Source organism: Dacryopinax primogenitus (assembly GCF_000292625.1).
Source record: "Dacryopinax primogenitus strain DJM-731 SS1 chromosome Unknown DACRYscaffold_1, whole genome shotgun sequence".
Lineage (NCBI taxonomy): Eukaryota > Fungi > Basidiomycota > Dacrymycetes > Dacrymycetales > Dacrymycetaceae > Dacryopinax > Dacryopinax primogenitus.
The window spans coordinates 1512241-1527914 of NW_024467198.1; the positions used below are offsets into that span (position 1 = coordinate 1512241).

The 15674-nt window shown below is 55.1% G+C and overlaps 9 protein-coding genes and 1 non-coding gene across 10 annotated transcripts; 6 read left to right on the top strand and 4 right to left on the bottom strand.

Moving 5' to 3' along the window:
• Positions 1-363: 363 nt before the first annotated feature.
• On the top strand, positions 364-2017 carry DACRYDRAFT_103417 (uncharacterized protein; the record flags this gene model as incomplete). The annotated part of the gene is made up of 3 exons (XM_040767750.1): positions 364-532; positions 579-688; positions 737-2017. 3 exons carry the CDS (start codon positions 364-366, stop codon positions 2015-2017), a joined length of 1560 nt encoding a protein of 519 aa, XP_040633365.1.
• A 210-nt stretch (positions 2018-2227) lies between these two features.
• Positions 2228-2748, top strand: DACRYDRAFT_103418 (uncharacterized protein; the record flags this gene model as incomplete). The annotated part of the gene is made up of 2 exons (XM_040767751.1): positions 2228-2374; positions 2428-2748. The coding sequence occupies 2 exons, from the start codon at positions 2228-2230 to the stop codon at positions 2746-2748; spliced, it is 468 nt and encodes a 155-aa protein (XP_040633366.1).
• Positions 2749-2823: 75 nt separating this feature from the next.
• DACRYDRAFT_73952 (cystathionine gamma-synthase) lies at positions 2824-4184 on the bottom strand (the record flags this gene model as incomplete). Its single annotated transcript, XM_040776039.1, has 5 exons — positions 2824-2994; positions 3045-3098; positions 3148-3867; positions 3917-4059; positions 4106-4184. 5 exons carry the CDS (start codon positions 4182-4184, stop codon positions 2824-2826), a joined length of 1167 nt encoding a protein of 388 aa, XP_040633367.1.
• A 302-nt stretch (positions 4185-4486) lies between these two features.
• Positions 4487-5383, top strand: DACRYDRAFT_61227 (thioredoxin-like protein). Its single transcript, XM_040775663.1, has 4 exons — positions 4487-4668; positions 4719-5005; positions 5057-5195; positions 5251-5383. The coding sequence occupies exons 1-3, from the start codon at positions 4565-4567 to the stop codon at positions 5170-5172; spliced, it is 507 nt and encodes a 168-aa protein (XP_040633368.1). The 5' UTR covers positions 4487-4564; the 3' UTR covers positions 5173-5195; positions 5251-5383.
• Positions 5384-5831: 448 nt separating this feature from the next.
• Positions 5832-8149, top strand: DACRYDRAFT_73956 (FAD/NADP-binding domain-containing protein; the record flags this gene model as incomplete). The annotated part of the gene is made up of 8 exons (XM_040776040.1): positions 5832-6068; positions 6123-6354; positions 6432-6504; positions 6623-6647; positions 6726-7182; positions 7236-7462; positions 7511-7729; positions 7769-8149. The coding sequence occupies exons 2-8, from the start codon at positions 6264-6266 to the stop codon at positions 8147-8149; spliced, it is 1473 nt and encodes a 490-aa protein (XP_040633369.1). The 5' UTR covers positions 5832-6068; positions 6123-6263.
• A 225-nt stretch (positions 8150-8374) lies between these two features.
• On the bottom strand, positions 8375-9285 carry DACRYDRAFT_113176 (NADP-binding protein; the record flags this gene model as incomplete). The annotated part of the gene is made up of 4 exons (XM_040769582.1): positions 8375-8584; positions 8632-8992; positions 9046-9186; positions 9248-9285. The coding sequence occupies 4 exons, from the start codon at positions 9283-9285 to the stop codon at positions 8375-8377; spliced, it is 750 nt and encodes a 249-aa protein (XP_040633370.1).
• Positions 9286-9668: 383 nt separating this feature from the next.
• On the bottom strand, positions 9669-10706 carry DACRYDRAFT_19618 (isochorismatase domain-containing protein). Its single transcript, XM_040771587.1, has 6 exons — positions 10630-10706; positions 10518-10582; positions 10264-10467; positions 10089-10205; positions 9964-10024; positions 9669-9842 (listed from the first exon to the last, which is right to left on the bottom strand). Exons 1-6 carry the CDS (start codon positions 10700-10702, stop codon positions 9742-9744), a joined length of 621 nt encoding a protein of 206 aa, XP_040633371.1. The 5' UTR covers positions 10703-10706; the 3' UTR covers positions 9669-9741.
• A 177-nt stretch (positions 10707-10883) lies between these two features.
• On the top strand, positions 10884-10978 carry DACRYDRAFT_t2. The gene has a single exon. It is a non-coding gene; the product is annotated as a tRNA-Ser (tRNA).
• Positions 10979-11420: 442 nt separating this feature from the next.
• DACRYDRAFT_19619 (EF-hand) lies at positions 11421-12690 on the top strand. The gene is made up of 9 exons (XM_040771588.1): positions 11421-11462; positions 11521-11559; positions 11611-11662; positions 11709-11807; positions 11861-11946; positions 11997-12091; positions 12141-12196; positions 12255-12303; positions 12353-12690. Exons 1-9 carry the CDS (start codon positions 11450-11452, stop codon positions 12389-12391), a joined length of 528 nt encoding a protein of 175 aa, XP_040633372.1. The 5' UTR covers positions 11421-11449; the 3' UTR covers positions 12392-12690.
• A 164-nt stretch (positions 12691-12854) lies between these two features.
• DACRYDRAFT_97914 (uncharacterized protein) lies at positions 12855-14936 on the bottom strand. Its single transcript, XM_040777491.1, has 2 exons — positions 14815-14936; positions 12855-14763 (listed from the first exon to the last, which is right to left on the bottom strand). The coding sequence occupies exons 1-2, from the start codon at positions 14899-14901 to the stop codon at positions 14083-14085; spliced, it is 768 nt and encodes a 255-aa protein (XP_040633373.1). The 5' UTR covers positions 14902-14936; the 3' UTR covers positions 12855-14082.
• Positions 14937-15674: the final 738 nt, after the last annotated feature.

Sequence of the window (15674 nt, forward strand, 5' to 3'; positions counted from 1 at the left end):
TCGACCATTAACCGTCCATTGTCCTTTCACCAATCCCTTGCCACTCGACGTCCACCTCCCCATCGAGCTCACCGTCTCCCCCTTCCCTTCGAACATTCTCTGTCAGTACCAGTGAATAGAAGCCAACGAGGACGGAAGCTGTGTGGCCTAACTCACTCAGCGTCGTTGCCGCGTCGCTGGTCTTGACCTGACTGACTTGCTGGACTTGACCGGCGCGGACGGCGACGGCGGTCGTCTACACCACCGAGACAGGCCACTCGTTGTCACCGAGACAAGGGCAGCGTACGCCATCCGACATCCTCGTCTACTATTTGTACTCCTTGGTCCTCATCGTTCACCTTCCCACCTTAACACGAGCGATCAATGGCCGCTGTATCCCCCCTCTTACTCCCCAGCTCTGGTACACATCCAGTCCGCATAGGCACCTCCCTCAAGCGAAAGTTCGCCTCCCTCGACGCTGATTCCAATCCCGGAGGAAGGAGACAACGACAACGGAGAGAACTCCCCGAAAGCGAGTTTCATGCTGTGCAGTGTACGTCGTACTCGCTGTGCTCAGCTTGTGATGCTTATGTGCGCAGTTGGCAGACAGCCGGAGAGCGTCGACCCCGCTAGCGGAAGTATGTTTGATACTACTGGCGGTGCCGGCGACGGAAGTTCTAAGATTCAAGTCGAGCGACAATCCGCTACTGTACGTTTCCATCCTCCTAAAGCCAATGCATCCTAACTCCCTGCGCAGGGCGAGAGGTTCCTCTTTACTGGCACACAAACCGCCTCTAAACTCCGCGACTGCCTCCTCCTCTGGGACCCCAACACCAATAGCTTCACGCTCGAGGTGCTCTCGTCTTCCACCACGCTGGCATACGACCGTTCAGCTACGAACGTGCTCCGGCGACAACAGGGGATCGAAGTGAGCCTTACTCCCTCTGCTGGGGGTTCTGGCTCTGGCAGCGGGGGGAGTGCAGTGCAGCCCCCGGCTGTGGGAGGGGACGAGCCTACGCCTCTGGACCTAGGCGGGTATGGGGATGCGGACATGGACGCTGAAGCGGATGCGGATGCGGAGGGCGACCCCGATGTGGACGAAGAGCCCAGTCCTGTCAATAGGAATACAAACACCAGCGAGGAGACGTACGTCAATGCGGATCTTGACCCTGACCTGGAGGAACCCGAACTTCAAGCATATCGTCCCGCTCCCGCTCCTGTCCTGAGGCAACGCCAGCCGCCACGCACTATCCCGGCATACGAGGAGATCGACATGCGTGCTGGGTACGTGTCAGAGGATAGCGACCTGCTGGCTGAAGGTGATGGGGATGTTGGAGACGTTGGAGATCTGGACGCCGACGGGGTGACGGACGCCGATGCGGAAGGGGTGACGGATGATGCTGAGGCCGAGGTGGAAGTGGAACCGACAGCCCACGAGCAGGAACAGGATGCTGACGAGGAGTTGGACGACTTCCTTCTTGCGGACCTTACTGCTCATCAGGAGGAGGAGGAAGAAGAGCCCGAGCCTGAGCCCACCCCCGTGCCTGAACCCGAACATCGGTCGCGTCGTGGACGATCATCCACTTCTCACGCCCATGCCGCCCCTACACAACCACCCGTTCCTCCTACCCGCCCGCAGCCGCCAGCACTCCGAACTCTCGCTCTGCCTACCGCGAGACGTATGAGCTTGCGGAGCGCGACGACGCAAGCGATCAACTCTGTCTCTTCTGCCAGTACGCTTCCTTCTCCCGGAACCGCTGTCAACGGGGCCAATGGGGCTGAGAAGAAGTGGGACGACGACTCTGATTCCGATTCGGAAGATGACGAGGATGACGAGGAGGAGGGAGATGGCGAGGACTCGGAGTTTGACTTCCTTGCTGCGGAGCTGAATGACCCCGGACAAGAGGAGCAGTCCCAGGCGCCTGCGGAGGGAGACGAGGACTGGGAAGATGTCGAAAGTGGACAAAGTCCGTTGGCGGGACAGAGCAGGAGCAGGGGACGACAGCTGGATATCTGGGGTGATGAGGATGATGAATAACCTGCATCTTGGTTGGACGGAATGCGGAAAATGTACATTTGTGTACTGTAATTTGGGATGTAGTAGTATAGACAGAGCAGAGGTGTACTGGTACTTTTGCTTAGCGGTTTTATTCATTTTTATTCTTGCTTTCCAAATCTCCGTAATACCCAACATTGTTTAACCCTACCTAGTTCAAGCGCCCACGCGCCTCCTCTTCCTCTAACCAACATGTCCTCCATTCCCCTCTCAACACCTCTAATACCCACAAAGTCCTTGTCCAAAGAGATAGACGGAATCCACACTGAGCTCAACATCCAATCCTATTCCGACCGAGTGCTGGTGCTCATCACCCAGCTTAACAAAGTCGGTTGCTTCGTCAGTGCCCTCTTCGCTCTACACCAAGCACTGATGCTGACGGCGTGGGACAGATTCAAGCTTCGCTTCCACCTACTGCACCGCTGTTGCCTCCTCTCCCCGGTAGGCTACCTGAGCCAGCCGTAGGCACAGTCCTTACGCCCCTCTTCGGCGCCGCCCCCTCCGAGCACTTACACGACCTCTACTCCCTCTACGCTAGTCAAGTCGCCGTGCTTCTCTGGACGTCGGAAGGTGGAGGAGGGCGCAAGCCGGTCGTTGTGGGCGTTGCGTTGCAGAGGCAGAAGGAGGGGGAAGAAGGTAGTGGGTTGACAGACAGGGAGAGGAAGACGTTCGAGGGCGTTATGCGTATGGTGCAGGAATGCTTTCCCTCATAGACTCTGATCCAAGATACGTGATATCATTCAAGCTAAATTCTAAGCAATCTACTATATCTATATCAACCTCCATTTCTACAGCTTCGCTGGTCTAAGAAGCTTCCCAAACGCCTGCCTAAAGTCCGCCTTGAGATCCTCGAGGTCTTCGAGGCCAATCGAGAGTCTGCACAGTTTGGGATTCGCCCCGGGGTCAGAGATGACACGCTGCTCGATGAGGGACTCGACGCCGCCTAGGCTTGTGGCGCTCTGCACCTAAGGTGTTAGAGGATGGGGAGGAGACGACAGAATGGGCGTACGACGAAGTATTCGAGCAAGTTTGGCAGCTTGTTCGCATGCTTGGGATCGTGCAACTGCAGCAAACTCAGAGAAGTTCTCGAGGATCTCAACAAACTGGCCTACATGCATGGCAAAACAAGCGCTTCCCCCCTTCATCTGATCCTTGAACCAGGCCTCTCCAGATTCCTTCTGCAAGCTCGAGTGCCACACCTGTTCGATGACTCCCCCAGGCACGCAATCCCACGTCTCTCCCTTTGGTGTATGGGCAATCCTGTCCAACCACTTGGCAAGTTCCGTCGCAGTCCGACTCTGTTTTGCCACCCGGATAGGAAGCGTCCTCAGCGACCGGAGAAGAAGCCACGATTCCAGCGAACCCATCATGCTACCCAGGAACGTCCTATCCTGCCAGAGCTCCATCCACTCCTCCTGGCTCTGCACTACCAGCACACCGCAGAGCAAGTCCGAGTGACCGCCGAAGTACTTTGTCCCGGAATGCATGACGCAGTCTGCACCTTGAGCAAAGGGGTTCTGCAAAGGAGGAGGAGCAAATGTGCTGTCCACCACGAGCTTGCAGCCTGCGGCATGCGCACGGTCCGCGTAGTGCTTCAGGTTGCGGACTTCCCCCGTCGGGTTAAGGGGGGACTCGACCCATACGAGATCACCGGGCATGTAAGGGTCGTCCAGATCTATGAGCTCTACAGAGGAGTTCGAGGACTGGTACACGCTGATGGACATGTGGAACCCGTGGTATCCTCCACGGATGGCGATGCGCTTAGGCTTATAATGCACCAGAGCAGCGTACCCCGCAGCGAGACCCGAAGCGTAGGTGACCGCATGCCCTTGCTTCGAATCGCTCAGCACAACGTTTAGAGGAGGAAGAAGAGGGACGCACGCATATCTGCCCAAGCAGCTTCTCGACCCTCGTACTGACCCCCTGGGTATAGCGGGAATAGACATGCCTCGTCGGGTTCGCAGGGTCGTAATCCACCGGGTGGCCTGGTTCGTCGTCCTCCCTCGGCTCAGGATGGCGGAAAGCTGGAGAACGTCAGCTAGAAATGAGGAAATGAGAGGAGGGGCGTACTGGTGCTAACGCTGATCTCGGGTGCGACGGCTGATGTGGGACGATAGCCGTCGTCGCCGTGTATCAGGGTAGTTTGCATCGATGATTTGTGTGCCATTGTTGATATCCACCAATGTGTATATTCAATTCAAAGTAAGGAATAAGAGTATTTCAACAATGAAGAATGAGTTCAACAATGAAGAAAAGACAGTCAACAATATGAATCCACTCTTCGGCTTTTCGGTATTTTCCTCCCAGATTCCGGAGATTCCACATCCCGGACTATCTTACCTCCGAGCCAACATCGCGTCCCTGCAATCAAAGTCGCGTCCTCTCTCCTCCCACTTCAACATGGTCAACATCGACTCATCCACTCAGCAGGAGGAGCACGACCACACTCTGGAAGAGGACGACACAGATGCGCTATTCGACGAGCTAGAGAATGACACCTACGACTTCTCAGGTCTGAGGGAGCAGCGTATGGAGGAGCTGAAGCGGGACTTGGAGCGCACACGGGCACAGGATGAGGTACATGGGCGATATACAGAACTCACAGAGGAGAAGGATGTTATCCAAACCAGCGCGTGCGTGCAGTTATCTTAGGTTGACAAGGCGCGGACTAAGAGTGGAGCAGGAAGGAACCACTCTGTGTCATCCATTTCTACCACCGGGATTTCCGGCGATGCAAGATCATGGATTCCCACCTCGAGGCGCTCGCTCCCAACTACCCCGGCACACGCTTCCTTCGCGTTCTGGTAGAGAACGTGCCCTTCCTCGTCGACAGGCTGCAGATCAAAGTCCTGCCTTGTGTAGTCTGTTTCGTAAAGGGGGTGACGAAGGACCGCCTGGTGGGGTTTGAGCAGCTGGGGAACGCGGACGAGTTCGAGACGGGCGTGTTGGAGTTGAGGCTAAAGCAGAGCGGTGGGTACATTGCCACGATGGTTGGGGGTATGCTGACCCGATTTGGTCTAGGCGTGATTGAGGACGCTCCGCGCGTGCCGTTGAGAACTCGGTATAGCGAGCCAGAGAGACGGTCAGGCATTCGGAACTCTTGCCTTGGAGATGAGGATGATGACCCGTATGCATGAGGCATGAGCATGAGACTAAGATTGTATGGATTCGCATTTTCATCTTATCATTTGCACCAGACAATTGATATTGCCAAGAGTCCACCCGTCATGTTGCCACGCCTGGGCTGAGCGGCAACGGACGTGTTGACGTGTCCCTTTCTGTCCCCGCAATGTTCGACCGATGCTTTCTATTGAGCACAACGTGCACGCTGCCTGCCTCTCTTGCCCTCCCTGTCTCCCCCTCTGAAAAGAACCACATCCTATCTCCCATCGTCCCAGATCGGCGAGTCTAACGTCTCTACGATCCCCAACTGCCAACCGTAACCGCTAATCGGCTCCGCTTCCAGGGCACGATGTGTGGTCGCTGATGCACACCGTCGCCTGCAGGAAAAGGAAGTTGGCTGGTTGGAGAAGGAAGAGCCGGGAATCACCCCAAACAGGAGTCTAACGGACCTTCTCAACCGTCGGGCTGACGCTTGTGCTTCGTGCACTGTAATGTCCGAGTGCATAAAGAAGCTCAAAGGAAGGCACGAAGATTAACGGCATACCCTTAACAAAGACGGGAGATAGACCGGAGTGCTATAGTGCGGGCGCTTGCCTCACTAATAGTCTGTTCGCTGTGGAAATTGGAAAACTGACTAACAGTGTTCATATTGTAGGGTTGCATAGTAGGAAGGAAGAAGAACCCAGAATCGAACTCCGACACCGGGAAAAGACTATATATGACCTGCGGGGTTAATCAGGAGATCGATTGCGATCCACCATGTTCCTTATATGATACGGACATCACTTGGTCGTTGGGGATGGTGAATAGGACGTACCTCTGGAAGAGATGAAGCAAGAAAAGTCGGAATTCTTCCCTTCCGAATTCCCGAGGAATGTTTGACTGCCCATATATGACCTGATTCGCTTACGTATGTTGTCTCTCTCTTTTTTACACTCTGCCGCGTGACCTTTTTATCAACTAGCTGCACGTGTTCGATGCCTGGCGTGACCCAACTCATGCATGGGCTTGGTTCTTCGCCCAGTCATATATAGCACTCAGGTGTAACCGCTTCTCTTTGCCCCTGCTTTCTTACCCTCCTGCTGTTATCTCCTACTTCAGGGACATGCCAAGCACCCGCAGACGTGCTCCGCCTCAACCAGTAATCTCAGAATCAGAATGGAAGAACGTTATCGTCCTTGGAGGATCATACGGCGGTGCGTTCATCTCCTAGCCGTATATATGTGTCACCGCCGCTGATTCTTCGGCTGATGCTGATCATCCCCATCTACAGGAGCACGAGCAACCCGCATGCTGGCAGAATCGCTTCCAAAGGGGTACAGGCTCATCCTCGTCGAGAAGCAGTCGTACGTCCCCTTTCCCCTTGTCGCCGTCGCAGAGAGTGCGCAGGCTGCCAAGCGTATCATGCGTGGGGCCCTAGATCCGACCGGCGCCGAAATTATCAGATTACTGACATTTTTTCAGACATTTTAATCATCTCTACGTCTTTGTACGTCTGTCATCTCTGGGCGTTCCATCTGCTGATCTTTTCATTGTGCCGCTCGGCTTTCGGTTTCGGACCAGATAGCCGAGATACACCGTCGTACCGCACCACGAGCACAAGGCGTTCATCCCTTACCCGGAGCTGAACCCCCCTTCACCTCCAAAGCCCACACGAACCAAGCGACCTAAGCCCTATCCTGTGGGGGTCTACTACTACCCCGAACCTGACGCCGAGTACCAGGACATGTATTTCCTTCCCTCCCGTCCTCCCTCTGGCCCCCACCTCATCCTGCACGCCAGCGTCGAGTCCCTTCAGGCGAACTACGTCACCCTTTCCCGCGAATTTCCAGAACATGGCTTGACAGAGTATGTCCCGTATGTGTATCTGGTCTATGCACTGGGTAGCGTTATGCCCCAACCGCTGATAATGCCCCCGGATGTGCTGTTCAAGCTTGAGGGCGTGGCGTGGATGGTCGACCAGAACGCCAAGATTAGGAAGGCGAAGCAGGTCGTCGTCGTCGGAGGCGGGGCCCTCGGAATCCGTGAGCCACTTCCCAGGGATTTCGTGATGGTGAACTAATGCTACCCGGGGCAGAATACGCCTCGGATATCGCAGAGTTCTACCCCTCGACCCGAGTCACCCTGATCCATTCCCGTCCCCACCTTCTGCCACGATTCTCCGAACGCATGCATCCGCTTATCCTCGCCCACTTGCAGAAGTTGGGGATAGATGTCATCCTCGGAGACCGACTGCTCGACCCGAAGCCGAGTAATGGCAAGGTGCATACGCTGAAAGGGCGCGAAGTCGAGTGCGACTACCTAGTACGTCCCCTTTCCTCCCAGGATAACACCGCTGATAGCAGTATGTAGATATTATGCACGGGCCAGAAACCGAACACCTCCATCCTCGCAGAGTCGTTCGCCGCCGCCGCACTGTCCCCGCTCACAGGGCACGTAACTGTGCTCCGTACGATGCAGATAGCGCTCTACGACCTACCTTCTCTCTCCCCTTCCACTCCGGACTCCGGACCAGGGGAGTCCATGCTCGGTCTGACGACTGCGCCAGCCACCACGGAGAACGGAAACTCTGTGCCAAACGGCGATGGGCCGCACCTGCCCCCGCCCAAGCATACCCCCTGGCCCAACATCTTCGCCGTAGGCGACGCAGCAGACGCTTTCGGGGCTATCAAAGCCGGCCACACGGCATACTACCAAGCTGAGGTCGCGGCACGCAACATCCTCCGTCTTATAGCGCAGTTCAATCCTCATTTTCCGGTATCCCCCCTCCTGACGCAGCCGTTCAAGTTGGAGGAAGACGAGACGCAGGAGATAGGGCTGGAGCTCGAGGAGTACGCTCTTGGCCCGCCGGCTATCAAGCTCACGGTCGGGCTGCACGAAGCGCTCGTACAGGATGGGGACGGCGTGCGGGAGACGGAGTGTGCGGAGGATCTAGACGTGGAGGTCATGTGGCGATCTATGGGGGCTGATCCGGGGGATATGTGGGATTAGGAGGAGGATGACTCTGGCCCTAACCCTAACCCTAACCCTAAATGACTGAGGATGCATTCAGGGAGGATGTTTGGGAGGATGGGAGTGTCTATCAAATAATACTGTAGATGACTTCATGTAAACTGTTGAGGGTTGGAACATACAGGTACAGTATAATAGATTGTTCCTCATTCACTACTGGCAATGGCCCACATTTGACGAATGGCCCATACCCACCGAAGCCACTCATTTCTTCATATAAGGCTGTGCCTCTGGGCTATTCCAGGAGAAGAATTGCCCACTGAGGTCTGAAGAGCCCTTCACCACCAGTGATGCCAGGACGTAGCCCGAGTCCTCAGGCTTGACAAGCTGACCCGAGGAGTGTACACTTGCGACCCAGTCTGCTTCTGCAGGACTAAGATGAGCAGGGGCAGATTTCAAGAAGTTCAGTTGCATCTGCCTGACGTTCAGTAAGAGTGAATGTGGAAGTACGGTGCGCTCACCTCCGTCTCGACCATCCCCGGGTGAACGGCGAAACTGGCAATGTCCGGCTCCTCATTCGCAAACGTCCTGCACACGGCGTTCATAGCCGCCTTACTAGCATTATAGCTCGCCATCCCCGTCGTCTTCCCCACCGCGCTCCCCGAGCTAACAAACACCACCCTGCCTTTATTCTCCCTCAACGCGGGAATGGCGGGGACGAGTGTGTGGAAGAGGGAGAAGACGTTGAGCTCGAACGTCTTGCGCCAGTCGGAGGGGTCGCACTTTTCGACCCTGCCAAAGAGGCATATGGCGGCGTTCAGCACCAGTCCGGTAGGAGAGGGCATCACTTTGAGCGCTTCGAGAGAGACCTCGGGGTCGGAGCTGTCCTTCCCATGAGCACTGCGTCCTTGCAAGAAGCAAGAAGAGCGGCGTACACATCGCCCAGAACGACCACGAGTTTATCCCCAAACTTGGCTTTCAGAGCCTCCAACTCCGGTGTCGTACTCCTCGAGATGGACACCACCTTGGCGTCATACACCTCTAGCAGCACCTGAGCTGTCGCGAGCCCGATACCTCTACGCAATGGAAGGGGCTAATGTCAGTCGCTCGTCGCGTCACTTAGCACGGAGGACGTACTTGGATGCACCGGTGATGATTACCTGAGGGGATGACATGGTGGTTCTTTTCTAAACACACTAGCATCTCCCCGGCGGCGGGCACGGTATATCAACCCGGAGGACATGCTGCGAATAGGCCCCACCTAGGGGAAGATAGGGAGTGCTGGTAATGACCGGAATGTCGAGGGCGGGATCCGACCGCTGCCACGTCCCTGCTATCGGCGCTGCCTCAGACCGAAAGATATGCATCTGACAATCATTTGTTGCTGGAAAGAACGAAATGAAGTTGATATCACTTGTCAATAACTCGTCGTCGCATGGCGTATCAAGTTGGTGATGGGTGATACCTTTCTTCTCCGGGCAACCGTCTACTCATTCCCGCGCTAAGTAACTTTCTCCAGAAGCTTAAGGGCCAGAATCATGCATGGAATGAGCAGGATCAAGGGCAATACACTGGATTGCTTAAGTTATACATGATTGACAGTCTTGACCATGCCCTGAGAAGCGCGCACATCAAAGGTCCTCTAAGAGGTTCGCACTCGTTTGCTGCGTCCGAGCCTTTTCGTCCTTGATGAGGGTGACGAAAGTCTTGAATCGGGGATCGCTCGCGTCCTCTGCAGCCGGGTGTTCCAAACGATTGCAGCACGGCGATTGGCCGGGTTGAGAATGAGATGAGTAGGAAAACAGCCGGTGCTCAGCCTGGTCGTCTCGCTGGGAAGACAAACGGAGACTGACCCATAAGCTGATAGAGCACGCTCTCGCTCGTAGTGACTCTCGCCCCTGCCTCGCGCATCGTCTACTTCCCCATGACCGAATGGCACAAAATCAGAAAGCGGGTTTAGGGGAAAGGGAGGACGCACGGAGATGGCGATCGAGCGCTCGCCCTTATTGCAGGAGGAGATGCCGTCTGCGAGGACGTGTACGCTGTAGCTCTCACGCAAAAGGTCTAACGCCGTCTGCAGCACGCAGATGTGACTCTGTAACTCCGTTAGACTGCTCTTCATTCCACACAGAAGCACATAACGTATGTCGCACCTCGATACCGAAGAGCACTACATCCTGCACGCCCCTTTCCTTCAAGCACGCCTGGAGTTCGGGGATGACCATGCTAAACTTCTTCTTGGGCCAAGGGCCGTGCAGAAGCTTGGAGTCGTGGAGTGCTTCGAGAGGGAGGGTAGCGACGGTCGTCCCTAGGGCTTTGGGGTTCTGCTCGGTGAGCAGGACGGGGATCTCGAATATCTGACAGGTGTCACCTTGGGTGGGATGAGATATAAAGGGAAATCGCGTACCTTAGCAGCGCGCAGCATCTTCCCAGCCGTAGCTTCGACATCGTCAAAGCTGTAGATCGCCGTCCCTACGCCCAGTTACTCTGCATAAGCGCCGGAGCGTTACTTGACTTACGGAAGGCAGTCTGCAGGTCGCACAGGAGGAACGCAGTACGGGCAGCGACGATCTTTGCTGCTGCTGCTGCCATGGGTGGTGAGTGGAGAGGAAGGGGGGGGAGGTCGCTGTCGTCGTCGTGCAAGTCGGTAGAGCACAGATGGACACAGGCCAAGAGTGTGGTGGAACAAGCCTGACCGTCTTGGTCGGAAGCAAGGTACCGGAATGCCGTTGAATAACGACATGAGTCTAAGATTCCCGTCACCGGGCATTATGCTGCTGTGGCCGAGAGGTCTAAGGCGTCTGACTTGAATCCTTGTTCGAGATCATATGTGCATCGCACGCGTAGGTTCAAATCCTGCCGGCAGCGTTTTATTTTCCTTTGCCCCTCCCCAGAGGGGTTCCTCCTCTGTTCCCCAATGCGTAACTGTCTGTGTTTTTGAAGTTCATTTTCAACATCATTTCCCTTGACATAGTATGTATAACCATAGTTGTGCTTAAAGATTAAGATTAAGAACCAGAAAGCACCCATGTATATAGTGGCTATGCCCAACCTTCTGTTAGCCTGCTTGGCAGGGCTCGTTCGAGCGTCTCAATTTCAGGAGCGTCGCACGACCCGCGTCTCACCATTGATTTGCATTTCTCTTTCTGGTATCTCTCTTTCCTCTTTGGATTGTTCTCATATTGCTTGTCTGTTGAACCACGTGCTTTCCATCTACTTGTTCAATCGCCGTAAACCGCCCCACGCCCTCCAGCGCAAGACTCAAAGCCGCTTTCCCCTCTATCACCACATCACGACATCTTCCACGCACCGCCTTACCCCCAAGACAGATATCTCATCATGGGCCAGTCTTGTGTGTCTTCTATTACCTGTATACCAGACGACAGCGCACTCAATGGATATCATCGCAGCATCACTGTATTTGGACGAGATGTCGAAGAAGACGAACTGTGAGTACACTATGCATCTTGTGGGTCAGGACTAGCGCTCACCTCCATCAGTCACCCCCGCAGAATTAGAACGTCTCAAGAAACGCTTTATGAAACTGGACAGGTGCGCCCTTATCTGTTCATATAGCACCGCTAACCCGGGTTTCTAGTGACAACTCAGGGTCGATCGATAGAGAGGAGTTCCTTTCCATCCCCGCGATAGCCACAAACCCGCTCGCGAGCCGGATGATCGCCATCTTTGATGAGGAGTGCGCCCTCTTTGTCGCTGATTCGGAACTGTCGTGCTCATGCGCATTCGTAGTGGTGGCGGAACGGTCGATTTCCAGGAATTCATTACCGGTCTGAGCGCGTTCAGCGGTCGTGGTGGCCGTGAAGAGAAGCTCAGATGTGAGTTCATTTCAGGTCTCCTCTACGTCTTCTGAATCGCACACGCCTAGTCGCGTTCAAGGTATATGACGTGGATCGGGATGGGTTTATCTCCAATGGCGAACTGTTCCTCGTGCTCAAGATGATGGTCGGTGCTAACCTGAAGGTACTCCCCTATCTCCAGAATTTGTATGAAAGCTAATCTCCGTACGCAGGATCAACAACTACAGCAAATTGTAGATAAGACGATCATGGAAGCGGACAAGGACGGGTAAGGTGCATTCCATTTTCGCGTGGGCGCATATATCTGACATGCCTGGGCGTATCAGCGACGGGAAACTCAACTTCCTAGAGTTCTGTAATATGATATCCAATACGGTTCGTCTCCTCCTCTTCTGCCGTTTTATTGCTCAACTTGCGGCTTTAGGACGTCATCAAGCAGATGTCGCTTGAGAACCTTTTCTAGCCGTAACGACACCTACACCCGTTCCCCCTCACCTCACTCGACCTCTCCACTTCTCACGTGTAATCACGCATGTACTTTCCCTACCGGGCCATTGATAGTCTGTCCTGTCCTCGATACCAAGTACGAATCAAACGATTGCTGCTGCATTCGTTCCTCCTCCCTTTGCCCCTAAAGGCGAGACGAAATTGGGAGCAGGGTCCTGCCAGCTTTCAGCGCTTGAAAGGGCGGGGCGCCGAGCCGGGATGCTCGGAATGACATGCTTCCGGGGCTGAATTAGCTTCCCGTACATGGCTTGCAACAATATCAATCAATTGTCTCATGAACCTCAGTGACCTCAGTACAAGCCTGAATGACCGGCTGAGTCAGTTGCTCACGGACCGCTGAGCGTCTTCTTACCCGCCATCCTACCTCCCTCCATGTGAGGTTATGTACAGCATGCTCGTATTTGGAACGCTTTCTATATGTGCAGAATACAAGTAGTCCAAGACATGATAGGCGTTAAGATTGGGCATCTGAGAGATGAAGCTGACTGATGAACTGAACACTGAATACTGAACACTGAAAACAGGATATACCAAGAGGAGAATGAAGGGTGTGTGACTTGGAGTGCAGTCGTCATCGGGCGACGGAGATAGTTACATGAGAAACAGAAGAAGAGGATTGTGGGTGTCGTGATTTTTGCATGAGGGCGCCGCGGGACCGAGAAGTAGAAGGTGTGGGGTAGGAGGGCTCACGTCCGCCAGTCTTCCTTTTGCGCTTCGCCGTGATTGAATGTCTGCACAGCCGTGCCGATTGCCTAAGCTTGTCAGTGAATTCGGTCGACCATCACTTCCCCGGCGGTGACCATTCAGAACGCGCAACGTGATCCAATGTACGCATCAACATATCAACCGACAATGCTGAACGGTCATCGCGCCGGTCACTCGGCCTTCGCCTGAGCGCCAACCCTCGATACCAAGGGTGGGGGTGCTCTCGCGGGCCGGGGCGAAGGAGAGAAGCCAAGTTCATTATGCCTTCGGCCGCCCAGGGTTGTCGGTCAGGCCAGAATTAGACCTGCCGCAGCGAGTCATCCGCCTTGGTCCCTTCCCAGGGCTTGTCAAAGGTGGAGGAACGTCGGGCTGGCGGAGGTGACCCTTGCAGAGCCAAGCTACGATCAAGGGCTTTTGGGGGTGACATGTGTGGGGGTGGCTGTGCTCAAGACGGCGGAGTATGAAAGCCAAACGGGGCCAAATGAGCAAATCAGAGCGCCCGCACCGTTATCGGACCGGACCGCCGCATGGGGAGGCGTTCCGAACTCGGCCGGCCGTCGGCTTAGTACTTGCTTGGGGCATTGACCGAGTCCTCGGGCGGGGGATTGTAAGGCCGAGACTTGGGCACTGACTGAGAGCGTGTGGCATGATCGAGCTGGGGAGTGGATTTGCAAGCATAGGCGAGGGATTGCGAAATAATATTGGCTGGCGTGGAAGAGGGTGGTGGGCGGCAGGAAATATCGAATGTTGAGAAGGAATGCTGGCCCAGTTTGGGAGCAGCGGCCCTGGTAATGATACAGAGAAGAAGCGTGGTGCGAGTGAGAATTGAGTGAGAGCCGTGATCGTCAGAGGAGTGCGTGTGAGAGAATCGAGAAGCCCAGGCAAGGAACGAGACCGAGGAACCGGAGAGGAAAGGGATCGATGGTGATGCCAGCGAGTGGATCATCGCCTTGTATCTTCCCTGGCCTGGACTGGTTGGGGATAGCCACTCTGCCACTGTCCGGCCGGGTTCCAACCAGGGATGGGGTTCATGGTTGGAGGGCATGCGTCCATAGGTGGAGATTGAGGGAAGAACTGACCATAATAGGTTGGCCCTCCCTGAGCTTGCTGCATCTGCTGAAGAAATGGATCTTGAGCGGCTGCATAACCCGTGTCATGCCCATGTCCGTGCGCGTGTGCATGGGCATACGGGTGAGGACCATGCGAGTACGGACTGCTGTTTGTCGGTATCGGCATGGGGTGATGGTGTATGTGGCGAGTTGGGGACGCGGGTGGAGAGAGTGGGGGAGCGGTTGACGAGATGGGGGACAGGGACGGGAACCCATGGCCAGAAAAGGATTCTTGGGGAGAATGCATCGCCTTTCTCTGTGGGGACCTCCATCGCTCGGTATCCACACGAGGTGTGGTTCTCTCCGCTGGTTCCTCTGCCTCGTCGATCGCCATATCGAACCCGCGGCTCTGACTGCGATGTCTTCTCGCACTGGCGCTCATTCCACGCGTGTCCCACGGTACGCCCATTGGAGGATGTGTGGCCACCGGCGTCCCCTGCGGGGTGTTGCTCGTGTGGGTCGGGGTATACCCGTTTTGGGATGCATTTGAGCCAAGGGTTTGAGAAAGGTGCGCCTTGAGAGAGGGATAAGTTACCAAATAACAGAAGATAAGTATAACGCGCACCTTTACTGCTTCAAGATCTGAAGCTTCCTGCCCAATGCCATTTCCCTTGAGGGAAGCGATAAGATCGTCGATTGATACGGGAGCCATGGTCTAGATTGTCGTGCTTCACCGCGCTAGATGGAGATGTCTGCGATTGCGATAAGGAGCGGGGTAAGCAGGAGGAAAAGCGAGTCTAAAGGAAGGAGGATGTGGTGGTCAAGGTGGAAGGAGTCAAGGGGAGAAGAACAAGCGCTGCCGGACAGTCCAACCCGTGTGTCTCTGCGGAGGGGTTATTTATCATTCATGACTATCCGCCATGTTCGCGCCCGGCCGGTGGCTGAGCCGCAACCTTCTTTGTCCATTTTCAGCTGCCGAACTCCTTTCCTCGAATAAGGCAGTCCCTATCCCTTCTTCTTTGCTTCCGTAGACTAAGCTCGGTAGAACGGCCCGCTTTACCCTTTTAGGTTAATACATTCATTTGCTCCCGGGTTACAGAGTCATAGCCGGTGCCTTACCTCGGCAGCGGGGACTTCCTGATGCCGAACCGCAACGCCGACGTCTAAATTGTGCTACTACATTCAACAACTCCACAATATATCTTGTTTCTCCCGACGCACCGCATATTCATGGTTACATTTTCCTGTGTATGGACATATGAAAAGTAGCAAGATTTCCCATGCTAGAACGTACGACCGTATCCTCACATGCGGGCAAACACGGGTCGCCCCATTCTCACCACCGGCAGAGCGGCTTACGCCTTTGACAAGTGGGTCCAACGTACGTACAGCCGGAGAAACGTTCCTGCCTTCCCTACCGCCAGACGGACTAATCCCGGCTCTCCACGCATTGCCGTTCTGGCGGTTAGCCGGGTGCGGTCGTCC